The sequence below is a fragment of the Neltuma alba genome, unplaced genomic scaffold (assembly GCF_004799145.2).
Source record: "Neltuma alba isolate B1F8T4 unplaced genomic scaffold, ASM479914v2 tig00011887_pilon, whole genome shotgun sequence".
In the NCBI taxonomy this organism is placed as follows: Eukaryota; Viridiplantae; Streptophyta; class Magnoliopsida; order Fabales; family Fabaceae; genus Neltuma; species Neltuma alba.
In genome coordinates, this window is record NW_021636487.1 from 32,703 (window position 1) to 46,778 (window position 14,076).

At 30.8% G+C, this 14,076-nt stretch overlaps 1 protein-coding gene across 1 annotated transcript; it reads right to left on the minus strand.

Moving 5' to 3' along the window:
• Positions 1–364: 364 nt before the first annotated feature.
• LOC114719051 (ervatamin-B-like) lies at positions 365–12,821 on the minus strand. Its single transcript, XM_028904506.1, has 4 exons — positions 12,614–12,821; positions 1,077–1,306; positions 850–984; positions 365–586 (listed from the first exon to the last, which is right to left on the minus strand). Exons 1-4 carry the CDS (start codon positions 12,804–12,806, stop codon positions 365–367), a joined length of 780 nt encoding a protein of 259 aa, XP_028760339.1. The 5' UTR covers positions 12,807–12,821.
• Positions 12,822–14,076: the final 1,255 nt, after the last annotated feature.

Consider the following 14,076-nt stretch of genomic DNA (forward strand, 5'->3'; position numbering starts at 1 on the left):
CCATTAACTATAACAAATATGACATGTTTTTCTAAAATAACCATATGTAACATCAAATTTTACATAAGTTTATAAATTAGATAAATTAATTTGATGAAAAATGATAAATAAGAAAAACAAAATAAACTGAGATATTATAACTAATATATTAGGCACTGAATCGAGTATATAGTTTGTTTTTCACACGATCACTAATTTGGTACAGGAGTCCGTGGACGGAGCTAGTCCACGTGCGTGCAAAGATTTTTACTATAGTAATAATTCATGACTTCTTATTTAAGATTTATAGTGGCCATGAGTTCATAACAACGTGGAATCAGAAGTTTACTATAGATATGCTAGTCAGTGCTCTAGTCTCTATAATCTATATGGTGGGAAAGGAAGCCCAGGAATTAATAGCACACACCCCATTTGGCCAATTTTTATTCCTCTCTATCAGGAAGTATCCATTCTTTCCCCAGTCTCCTCCCCAGGAATTCTTCACAATCCAATAATCTTTTCCATCTTTTGAACCATATCCAACAATCAAAACCGCGTGGTTTGCATAAGTTGAACGCCTCTTACAATTCCCTCCATCGAAAATTCCCTGACAACATAAAAAAAGGAGTAGTTAGGAGAAATTTCAAAACCATATGATCGATATTTGGTAGTTAAAAGAAATATCACATAGTCATAACGTTATGCGGTACTTTTCAAAAAGCTTGAATTGTACACATAACTTTCTGGAGATAAAAATTAAAGAAAGATTTTATATATACTTGAAAGCCCCAGAAGATTAATTCAATAAAATAATAAAGTAGGATAATAAAAACGCATTAAAGATTGGATGAAGACTGAGAAAAGACTTACATCCTCGTAGAATTGAAGATAATTTGCATCGAACGCCACGGTAATTGGCTGCCTAGCAGTGGCACATAAAAGAGCAGCATCTGATTTGGGTACTTTTGCATAGCTATTAATTTTCACGACTCTTCCTCCATTTTTCTTTACAAACACATATAAGAAACCTCAAATTAGACACACATAAAAGATATCATTATTATAGTTTCAGAGAGACAGAGGGGGAGGAAACAAACCTTAGCTTTGCAAACACCATCTCGAGCTGTATAAGGATAATTAGCTTCTTCACTAATGCCCCCATTTTTTATGACCCATTCAAAGGCACTTTCGGTATATCCACCTGAACAACCAACGCTTGCAGAGTCACAATCTACGAGTTCTTGTTCTGAAAGGGAAACAAGTTTTCCTGTGCTTATTGCATTTATTGATTCAATAGCTCCAACGGTTCCAAATGCCCAGCAACTTCCTATGAACCATAAAAATATTAATCCATTAGTCCACTGAGGCTGCAGAAAATTTTGACTAATATACGCGTACGATGTAAATGACAGTAATATGCGTGTACTATGCATGCGTCAAGTATAAAGATTTGGTTGTGGATATATTTAATTCTGGTAAGCGCAATGCTTTAATCCTTGCTAAAGAGGAAGGTTAACATATATAGGAACTCACCTCATGTACTACTGCAAAATTTTTGGGTAAATCACTCACTAGAACGTTGTTCTCTTATAATCGTTAATTCTTTGGTTAATAAGATGGTTTTATATCATTATTGTTTGCATTGCACCAATTAATTTGAACAGAAGCAACTTACCACATTGCTCTTGGTCTTTAACGGAAGTCACCACTCCTTTCTGTCTCCAATCCACAGAAGCAGGTGGTGCGCAATCTTTCTTCTGCACATAACCGGACCTCGCGGCGGCGGCAGAGTTGTTGGTGGTCGGTGTCGGTAGCTGACGGAGGTACACTTTCCTAAACTCACCAGCACTCATATCAGCAAACTTGTTGAGTCCCAAACGATAGCCAGATCTCTTGGAATTCGTCTCAGTAATATACTTGAGATTCTTTCGAAATATCTGGTATCTGGTTTCAGTTGTTTGAGAGTTTGGGTATTTTTTCCCATGCTCCTTCATCCATTGTCGGAATATTCCAAACTCTTGTTCTCCTTTTGAAGGGAGAACGGATTCTTCAGTGGGGAGTCCTGAAGAGAGATATATGAGAATGGAACAAAAGATCAAGAGATGAAGGAACAGTGTTTTAGAAGAAATGGAGAAAGCCATGCTTGTTTTAGAGTTCCAATACTGAGAGATGAAACTTCAAATAAGCTTGCATGGAAGTGAGACCATCGATGAGGTATTTATAGCGTGACTCATGTTAGCTGCGAAGGAAAAAGACAAAATATAGATACCTTTGTATTTCATGTAAATATATCTTCCCAGCAACACCATAGAATTTATTTTGGGTTAATAACATTGGTAGTTCTTATAATTTAATCGAATTTTGATTTTGATCCATGTAGGTTCAAATCGTTGGTTTTGGTCCTTATAAGTTTGTAAAGATTTGGTCTGAATTCAAAATCACAATAATAATATTAACCCATTTGTTTTTGATCGGAATGATTCATATTTTGACCATATATTTTATATTGATAATTTCAGCCAACTGATGCTAAGGCTTGGGAAAAGTGAATTTTGCAACGCGAGAATATTGAAGGCTGGACGACATTTGGGGCTCTAAATTTGAAGTTTGTTTTCCTTCCTCCCTTCACTATCTTCTTGTTCTTCCTTACCAGCTAAACTCTTATTTTTAGGATTATCTTAGACTCCTGCATATATTGAATACGTATTTCCCCTTATATTTATTATTCAAGATATGATCACGTTGATTTTATTTTATACTTCTTCTAGTCTAGCCACCTATTAGTTCTTGTGTTCACTTAATGGATGCTTAAGAAATTTGAGGAACTTACTGTATGTTTAGATGGGGAGAAAATAATACTAGGAGGAAAAACTCTCAAAATTAGTAAAATTTTTTGACTATTTTTGAAAGTTTCCCTTTCTAGTATTTCATCCTCCTATTTTAGTTTTCCCCTCCATCCAAACACAGCCTCGGAGTCAAACCATGTGGCAATTTGAATAATCATATTATTGGGCAGACTATAGCATTATTGATTAGCATAATCCATCACATTGACGAGAAGAATAGACTAATGGAATTGTGTATAGTCTACGACTCATTATTGTGTTTAGACTATCATGCGTTGACAGATAAGAATAATTGTGTCATCCATATAATATCTGTCTTTATTAATATCGCGTTTGGTTAGTTGAATCATAGAAAATGCAATGTCATGTTTGCATATCTTTTTTTGACCGGATGTTTACATTATTTTTTTTTGGCATACCATTATGCAAAGGTGATGCGTGTGTATAAAAGTATTTGATTAGATTACAGAGAACGTGTGGATAAATAGAAATAGTAAATAAAACATAAAATTATCCTGTCTATGCACATATATTATGAATTAAAATTGTATAAATTTAAGTGTATTATATTAAATAATTAAGCAGAAGTGTCTTTTGCATTTGATTACAAGAGGTCTGTACCTCTATTTATATGTCTCAAAAATGTAATTCTAATAGCTATTTAACGTGATTAAGCAGCATCACAAAATTAGGATACATGTAATCCTTCTCACGGAATCAATCCAAACAGAAACAATCATTTAAAGCCAGTCTAAAGCGTGAATTCTCTTTAAAGCAGCCCTTTAAAAAAATTTTATATAGATTATGACTTATTCTCTCTTATTCTCTTTATAAAATAACTAAGTTATCAAAATTACGGAATTAGTTAAAATTAAAATACAACTTATCATTCAAAAAGAAAATACAACTTAGCTTTAAACAAAAAAGGCAACCTGAGAGAAAGTGAGTGACTGAAAGAGAATGAGCAAATATCAGGTCCCTCTGGTAGCATGGAAAGGGAAGTGGAGCCCAATTCCATGCTTTGAGCTCGTTTCGTAGAATGGAATTCCATTTTCACATCTATCAAAACAGATGGAAACGGCTTCCATGTTGAGATCCCAAGATTTCTAATTTCATGTTTCAGTTTACATTTTCAGCCTCTACCTCTCCCAAGGCTTCTATGCTCAGAAATGGGATGATGATTACAACTGTGACATTTCCATGAATCTTTGACTTCGTCTTCTTCCTAGATTCGTCTTCACTTTATTCTCCATTTTCGTCTTCTTCCACTTAAATTTTGGAAGTATTTTAGTATTTACACATTTTAAACATATATACTAATTAAAAATTAAATTAGATTTTCATACTCATACCAAACACGATTTTAATCACTATTTCCATATTAATTTTCATTTCAATATCCATCTTCCTATTCATTTAATTTCCATCAAAATCAATTCCAACATACCAAATGGGCTGTAAGTGTGATAACTAACATAGCGAATCTAATCAATAATTAATGAAGACAAAAATAAAAAATGATACTAAAACATTTAAACAGACTATTAGTGTCTTTTATAAGTAAAAATAGACCATGCCTAAAAAAATTCCTTATATACAAGACGGGACAGGAGGGATAATAAATAACAATTTAATTGTACTTAATGGTTATCGATAAACTGTGTTTTATGTAGTGCATAAATAAACTATGGCATGAAATTCCTCATAAAAAAACTAACCAATGAAAGAAGTCTCTGTCTCCTTGCAGAGGACACATGCCGCAATTATTGCTTAATGCTTGCCGTATTAAAAAAGAAAAAAAGGGGATAAAGAAAGGAAGACTTGAGCTCAAGTGCTCTAAAATGACCTTTACGAGAGCAGAGGCTTGTGGGATCCACATGTCGTGTAAAGCGTGTGTATGTATTTGTGCGGGAAAGTTCAATATAAGGTCCCAGTATTTTTTTAATTATTATCGTATTTTTATGTTGCCCCTTTAATCATATACAGTGAAATAATTTCCCTTGATCGGAACTTTTTTATAAAAGAATGCTTTAGATAAAAATAAGAGGCAAAGTAGATTAAAATTTTATAAATAAGAATTAATTTAACCCCTCAACTAGCTCTCATATTAATAACCAAATATAGTAGTTTTATCTAATTTTTAATCATGTTTCTCTAGATTTTTCATTTTACTATCAAAAACCATAAAGACTTATTAAAAATTAAGTAAAATTATAAGGACTGCATAAAAAGAGAAATAACTATAAGGACTTAATTAAAATCAAGTGACATTATAAGGTTTTGATCAAAAGAAAGAGAAGAAAAAACACGAGCACTTTTCAAACCAGATGAAATTAATAAATTGCTCCTTCCAAGTTCCAGTCATACGCGCGCGCGCGCGCACACTGAATTGAGTTTTAAAAAAAATAAAAAGAAAACTAGATGTTTTTCAAACTATGAAATTCTCTAATTAACCCTGTTGCCTTCTCGTTTGATTTATGAAATTTTTTTTTTGAAATAGGAATTTAAAGTTGCAACTGCCTGGTCTGTAGATAGTCTTAAATAAAATAATAATCTAAAAAGATTATTTTAAAATATATGTTTAAATTAAAATATAACTGAGTAAACAGAGATACAGACGCTTATATGGGTGTGGAGAAGATTAGATATAAGAAAAACGAGATAGTGTGTTGGGTTGGATAGCATTAAAAATATAGAAAAATTCTTGGCAATTATGAGAACATTCCAAAGCCAACCAAGTTGGACCAACAAATGAGCTCCAGGGATATAGAACCCGCAATTATGTTTGGGTTGACACGCATAGTCAACTCAAGTTTATTGGCATTTCAGTTGGATGAGATGTGTAAGGAATGGGGAGAAACATTCATGGGGAGAAAGCAGATAGAATTCACACCATATCTTACCTCAAAACAATAGAGATATAAATTTATATTACTTCTACTTCTTAATGTCTCACTTAGTTAACTAATTTGAAAAGATTAAAAAAATTATTTAAAAATAGTTATATTTATTGTTTATTTCCAAACTAATTTGCCTAATATATAATCTAATAATGTAGATAAATATTTCAGAAAGATCATGTATCAACTAGGTCTTATACTAAGGATTAGAAGTAGGTAGTATTTAAGCACTTGCATGCGCGGCTTTATCAGTTAAGTTACAATAAAGTTGTTGGCTTATTATACAAAGTTTTATATATAATATTCTTTTACACAAATACTTATATACACACATATATATTATTAAAAACTAAAAATAAACTATATGATAATTCTAATCATAACTATTTTTATGTCAAAATAATTTTTAAATATTTATTTTTTAGGAAAATTTAAAATTTTATTTTATTATTCATTTTATAACGTTTTATTTTTTAAAAATATTTTTAATATAATATTAATTTTCAATGACACAATTTTGAATTTTAAATCATAAATATTTTTTAAACTTAATTTTTTAATTAACATTAATAAGATATATAATTTGATTATATATCTATTATATTGCAATATATTATATTATTTATGTGTGTTTTATATATTTGATGAAACCATTTATAATTAGTAAAAAGGGATCTTGTTATTCAAAAAATAGCTACTAGAATAAAATCTAATGAATTATTCTATATAAAAATTAAATAATTTGAATAAATTATGATATACAACATTTTCCTACTTATATATATATATATATTCTATATAATTTGTTTTCTCAAAATCCTTCCTATGTATCATTTGTTTTTGCGTTGAAGACCAAAATCAATCTATATCATAGGTATTAATTGTATCATGATTAAATTTTATTGTCTAATGATTGAAATTCAAAATTTATTTCAACATTAGTTTGATTTATAATTATAAATTGATGTTCATATAAATTCATTTTTAATTTCTATTATATATTATATCTTTGAATATGTTGTTCATATAACATGATTATTTCTTTCTTATATCAATTTGTATAAAAATTTATTAATATTCTTATCATATTTGTTTAATTATTATTAATAATTAAGAGGAATTTATTTTAACAAAATACAAACAAGTTTTCTAAGAAACTGTCTTCCTATCCTCATTACGTATCTTGAGATGTGATGAATGATGATGATACCTTTATTAACACCAATTCTACAAACATATCAATTTATTTTGCAATTGAAAATATAATAAAATCATTATATTCTTAATTATATTATATATAAATTGCTGTAAAATTATAATCTGAAATAATGAAATTTAGACTTAGCGAGAGAATTAATGAAGAAAATTTTTGTGACAAACAATTTAACAATGAAAATTAGTAACAGAATTTTTCCTACACTAATTCCATCACTAAACATTTTATAATTACAACTAGCGACGGAAAAAAATTTTTCCGTAAAAAATTTTTTCGTTAAATATTTATCGACAGATTTTTTAACAGATTAGCGATGGATTATTTTGTCTCTAATCTGTCACTAAATCTAGCGACAAAATTTTCATTGGTTATCCATTAGAAATTAGATCTGGAATAATTTTCCGTCACTAATACCATTAGCAATAAGCTTTTTTTTTTTTTGTAGTGAATTGCTATAAAACTGTGTTGTTGTTCACATATTTGCTTTTTAAATATAGTCAATTGCTATTAAAGTATAGTAAACAAGACAGATTTAAAACTTTGAAATTTAAGAATTTTTTTTTCAGATTTTTCCTATTAAAAAACACCACTTTGAAACGTACAAGAAAACCAATTGGCTAGCTTAGATAGACTTGCATGCTTTACTAACTCAAACAAACTCTAACATAACTCAGTTGGAATTCCTTAAATCAAAAATCTCAGTGCGAGTAGGATGAGCTACATTACGAGGACATGATAATAAATTCAAACGTGATACAAGTTTTTGGATGCATTAATTATTTCAGGAAAAACCCACTTAAAATTTTTTTCAAAGCCACAATTGATGGATACATTTATTTCCGAAAACTCCACTTACGAAAGTTCGAACCCACACAATGAAGCGAAGGCCACTAATAATGAAGTAGTCCCTACATGATCTCATACGTGAGAGGTGGGCGACGACCCTAAACTCCACTTAAAAAGGGTCGAAACCACACAGGTTGATTTTGGTTTTTTTAACTGTTCTTAGTTTTAAGAGTAAAATACTCTAACATTCCTTACATTTTATCTTAATTATACAAACTTTTCTTGTATTTTGAAAACATACACTTAAGTTCAAACCGTTAGTTCCGTTGAGAATATTCTAAAAAGATGTTTTTTTTTAAAAATTAAAATTTATGTTGAAATACTCTTGATTTACTAATTTACCCTTCACAATACTAAATCCCCAAATTTTGGCCAAAACTATCTTGAAGAATTTAAGATTTTTTCCTTTACCTTAATTTTATTTTTTATTTTTACAAATCATTGTTTATCTAATGTTTTTATCATATTGGACCAGAAAATTAAGTAATTTAGTTAATGTAAACATAAAAAAATATTAAATAAGAATTTGATTAATTCTTTAAATAAATATATAATTGATAAAATTAGATAAGTTATAAATGTTTGCAACAATTTTTTTCAAGAAAATTTAAATTATAAATTTAAATGATTTATATAATTTTCTAAAAATACATAATTTATATTATATGATGAAAAAAATAAGCATTCGAAATATTCTCTAGCCATTTAAAAGAAACCTTAAGTTTCAATATTTCATGAAGAATTAAAATTGTATAATTCTATAACATAATCAAAATTAAAAATTTTATAACATATTGAAAATTTTGAAAATACATGTATTATAATTATTTTTTGTTGCATAAAAAATTATTTTTATATATGTATATAAATGTTTAAATAACGTTTATGTTAAAATTTACATATATTACTACTTATTTTTTAATAAAGATAAACTCAGAGAGTCTATCATTTGAGTTCACGCGATGCAAGTGTACAAATTTAATATAAAATATTACCTCATGTCCTTAATATATGACCTAGTTGACTATAATTTGAGGAGATTAAAAAAGTTATTTAAGTTAGTTATTTCTAATAAATAAATGTTGTATTTCTTAAAATGCCCTTACTAATCATAAATGTTTGAATTACAAATTGATAATAACTCTGTAACATATAAAACTATTGTAGGGATTACTTGAGAAAAATGGATAAGTATTAAAAACAAAGTGCATTGTAATCTTATATTTAAAATCAAATTAAAAGTTAAACTAGATCTTATATTAAGGATCGGATGTAGTATTAGTTTACTTTGACTCCTTAGTTTCACGACTGATTGCACTTAGTTTTATATCTGTCATGGGGATCATAGAAATATGGTATTTATTTTATTAAATAATTATATTTATTGTTTGGAATTACCAGTTTGCCCTCACCTCAAAGATCGCAACCCCACCCACAAGTCGTAACTGCCTAACCCACCTTTGCCGTGATCACACCAGAACTCATGCTGCGGTTCTATTAAATCATTTTTCATTTTTCTTGAAGAAAATCAATGTTCATTTTTATGCAAACAAAGAACAGGCACTAGGGTGAAATTGAGACCAAAGGAAAAAAAATAACCAGAAAGACCAAAATTAAAAGATCTTGGTCATCAAGGAATTAGGAAACTTGAAAAAAAAAAAATTCCCTGAACAGTGAACGCCATCCTCATCGATGATCAAAGAACCGAGATCAATGAATCAAGAAAAGAAACCAACGGCTCAAATCAAACGACCCAAGATCAATGGAGGTTCAAGTGACTTGGCATCACAGATCTGAGTACTCCTCCATCATTCGCCTTCATTCTTCATTTGAGTTGAACAAGGCTGAATACTTCTCCATTATGTCGTTCCCTTCGCCGTCATCCTCTGCCGTCAGCCTTCATCGTCGTCCTCCGTCATCTTCATTTCCCTAGGGAGGGGGAGGGGGGTCATGGGTAACATGGTAAAAGAATGGAGTTCCATAGAAGTGGAACCCAGTTCCCTGGGGGCTGTGGAACCTAGTTCCATCATTTTTTTATGGAACTCAATTCCTCAGAGTTGCCTTCAGCCATACCGAACAAACAAATTTTGGATTCTAGTGCACTTCCACTTCCCACCTTCCCCAATTCCATGCTACTAAATGGGCATTACTTTTGTTTCCCACCTTCTTCCACCTCCTCCACCCATGTCTATGGCGGACGTGATACTGCTGTCTAGAGTTTCCTCCATGACTGTGCGTGGTTGAGTTTATCATCTCTTGATGATAGGCGGTGGTTGAGCAATGATCTTTTACTAGAAGAGTTTCTAGTTCCATTTATGTTTTGTTCTCTAGTATATTTTCATATTTTCCTTGTCATGAATGTGTCTATATATATTTTTGAAACTGCGCAGTAAACTTCATTTGTGCTGTTGAACTAACTTTCATCTATTTGGATTATTGTAGTTAAGTATTATAATATGTTAATGCACTATTTCAGTTGAGTTAATCTGTATTGAGTTATTTACTATTTAGCATGTTATTATGAAATAATTCTATGAATTTTGCTTGCTCGAAAATGGGTATTCATACATATTTCATTAATTAAGATCATTAAAAGATGAGGATGTGGCATATTAATGTTAGGTGTGTTCCATTAATTAGCGCTTAATTAAAAGGAAAGTGTATTAATCCAATCCTAGCTGGCACGCAAGTTTTCATTTCATTTTATATCATGTGAGCTTATGTTGCCATAATCTATATTATTAGATGATGCGAACATCTTTGATGCCTTTTCTTATCATCCTTAAAGATTAGGCTTTACTGAGTTTTAAAAGCAGCATGCAAGTGTACATGAAAATCTCATAATTCGAGCGGTAACATAAGCTCACCTAGTGATTTTGCTCCAACGTATACCATTATTTATTACGAGTGAAAGTGGTTTTATTGATTTTCTTGCAATTAAATTGTTACATGCATGTTTCTTCCAGGTCCGCTCCCACTTTTCCTTTCTTTGCCACCTCACATTAGACAAAGAGAAGATATCAATTATGTACTAATACTTAACATATATCATAAAGAGAATACAATTACAGACCATGTTGGCTTTTTCCCCCCTTGTTTTGGTAGGGGGAACCCTCCACATGATATCTAGTGCCTTTTCCAATCCTAAACTTTTAATATGTGTCATTTGTCCGTAAAATAGAAGATTGAATAGACTATGGTGCAGAGGGGTAACAATTAAACAAATTATTTTTGAAAAACCAATATTTATTTTTTAAAAAAATAACTAAACTAATTTTATCAATATTTATAAACTATTTGTTTAGCTTCTATACATTTTCAACAAAACAGAATAATCGTTTTCTGTGATTGAAATGAATTGATGTCGAGCCAACCCGCATATACTTGCATTACACTTTGTGGTCATGCGCAGAATGCTAATCCCACTAATTAATGGTATTTGATCCAGTGGAGTCAATGTTCAATGATAGGATCACTAACCGGATGCAAATCTAAATTGACTATAACTATTATAGTTGTGCTAATAAATCTAAATAACAGTAACATATTTCTATAGTTAATAATTCATGACTTTTTATTTAATCTTTATAATGGACTTGAGTTCATCGTAACATAAAACTGGGAGAATGACTATAGATTTGCTAGCTATTGATAGAACAAACTCCACTTGGTGAATCTGTATTCCTCTTCATCCAGAAGTATCCGTCCATTCCCCAATTTTCACGCCATGAATTCTTCACAATCCAATAATCTTTTCCACCTTTTGAACCATATCCAACAATCAAAACTGCATGATTTGTGTAAGTTAAATCCTTATTGCAATTCCCTCCATCGAAAACTCCCTAACAAAATACAATAAATTTAATTGGGAAGAAAAATTCAAAATCATGATTGATATTTTATAGTGGACTTAAATTATACCTGCAAATATTTGGAGACAAATTAAAAAATATATATTACCTCATGTCTTTAATATAAAATCCAATTGGTTTGGATAAATTAAGAAAGTTACTGAATTACTTTAAAATATTTATATTTTTTGTTTTTCTCGAAACTAATTTACCTCACTTATAGATGAACATACAATCTAATGAGACACATAATTATCTTAGAAAGATAATATAATATATATTATAATTATATAATTTCGTAACTTTTTTAATCTTCCCAAATTAGTTAACAGGGAGCATATATTAGAAAGCCCCAAAAGATCAATTCAATAAAATAATCAAGTAGAATAATAAAACCAAACAGGATAACATTTAACACGGCCTGGAAATTGGATGAGGAGAGAGAAAGAAAGACATACATCCCGATAGTGTTGACGATATGTTGCATCCAACGACACCGTAACGGGCTGCTGAGCAGCGGCACATAAGAGAGCCGCATCTGATTTTGGCACTTTTCCATAGCTATTAATTTTCACCACTCTGCCTCCATTTTGCTTAACAAACACAAAAAAGAAACCTCAAATTAGAGAGAGAGAGAGAGAGTAAACGAACCTCCTTGGCTTTGCAAATACCATTTCGTGCTGTATAAGTATAATCATCTCCTTCACTAATGCCACCATTTTTTCTAACCCATTCAAAGGCACTTCTGGTGTATCCGCCTGAACAACCATAGCTTACAGAGTCGCAACTACGAGTCCTAGTTCTGAGAGAGAAACAAGTTTCCCTGTGCGTATTGCATTTATTGACTCAATTGCTCCGATGGTTCCAAACGCCCAGCAACTTCCTATGAACCATCAAATGTTAATCCATTATTGGTCCATTCAGGTTCCAGAGAAAATTAATTGTGATCAATTAAATTGAACTAAGGCAACTCACCACATCTCTTTCGGTTTTTAACTGGAGTCACCACTCCTTTCTGTCTCCCATCCACAGAAGCAGGTGGTGTACAGGAGTCCAGTTGCAGTACAAAGTCGGACCTCGTGGCAGCGGCGGCTGCGGCAGCAGAGTCGTTGGTGGTCGGTGTCGGTAGATGACGGAGGTATGCTCTCTTAAACTCCTCAGAACTCATATCAGCAAAAAGTTGAGTCCCAAACGATACCCAGATCTCTTGGCATTTGTCTCTGTGATATACTTGAGATTCTTTCGGAATATCTGGTACCTGGTTTCTGTGGTTTCAGAGTTTGGGTATTTTTTCCCATGCTCCTTCATCCATTGTCGGAATATTCCAAACTCTTGTTCTCCTTTTGAAGGGAGAACGGATTCTTCAGTGGGGAATCCTGAAGAGAGACATATGAGAGTGGAACACCAGATCAAGAGATGAAGGAACAGTGTTTTAGAAGAAACGGACAAAGTCATGCGTGTTTTAGAGTTTCAGATAATCAGAGATGAAACTTCAAATAAGCTTGCATGGAAGTGAGACCAGCAACGAGATATTTATAGTGTGATTCAATTTACCTGTGGAGAAAAAAAGACAAAATGTAAATAACAGTGTGTTTCATATAAATATATTTTTCCAGCAATACCGTAGAATTTAATTTATTTTCCTTATAAAAAAAGAGAATGTTATTTATTCTTGATCGGAATGATTCATATTTTGACCATATATTTTATATTGATACTTTTCAGCCCACTACCAAGGCTTGGGAGAAAAGTTTGATGCAAGATTTTATATTGAACTTAAAATTTTATATTGAACTTGAGTCAAACCATGCGGGAGCTTAAAATTTGCAATTTGAATTGGTGATTTTGTTAATGATGTCGTGATACACTTATTAACTTCAAAAAGTCATGTTATTGGGCAGACTTTAGTGTTCTTTATTAACATTATCCGTCAATGGCAAGAAGAATACTAACGGAATTGTGTATAGTCTACATCTCATTATTATGCTTAGACTATTACGTGTTGACTGGTAAGACAATATGAGAGCACATTCCATACCCATCACAATAAGTATGGAGTACTCATCTTAATTTGAATTGTCCAACTTAATTTTGAATGTTTCAGATTGGATTTCAATTTTTTTTTATTTTATTTTTTTAATTTAATTATTTTAATAGATACATAATTATATAAGATAATTTTATAACTAACACTTCTTGAAAAGATAAATTTATTATTGACAAAATTGCATACCACTTCCGGTCCTTAATATAAGAGCTTGTTTGACTTTTATTTTGGTTCTAGATATAAGACCCCAATCCACTTTGTCTCTTATATTTATCCATTTTTTTCTAAGATAATCCTTATAATAATGGTAGTTTTAGCTAATACATTTGATTAGCAAGGATATTTTAGGAAAAACAATACCTAATTATTACAAATAACTAACTCAACAAAC

Excerpts from the sequence above, each read along its gene's own strand:
- LOC114719051 (XM_028904506.1), bottom strand. The coding sequence starts at position 12,806 with ATGAGTTCTGAGGAGTTTAAGAGAGCATACCTCCGTCATCTACCGACA. Across the intron at positions 1,307-12,613 it reads TAAAAACCGAAAGAGATGTG|GAAGTTGCTGGGCATTTGGA; the intron begins GTGAGTTGCCTT and ends TATGGTTCATAG. Across the intron at positions 587-849 it reads ATCTTCAATTCTACGAGGAT|GGAATTTTCGATGGAGGGAA; the intron begins GTAAGTCTTTTC and ends TTATGTTGTCAG.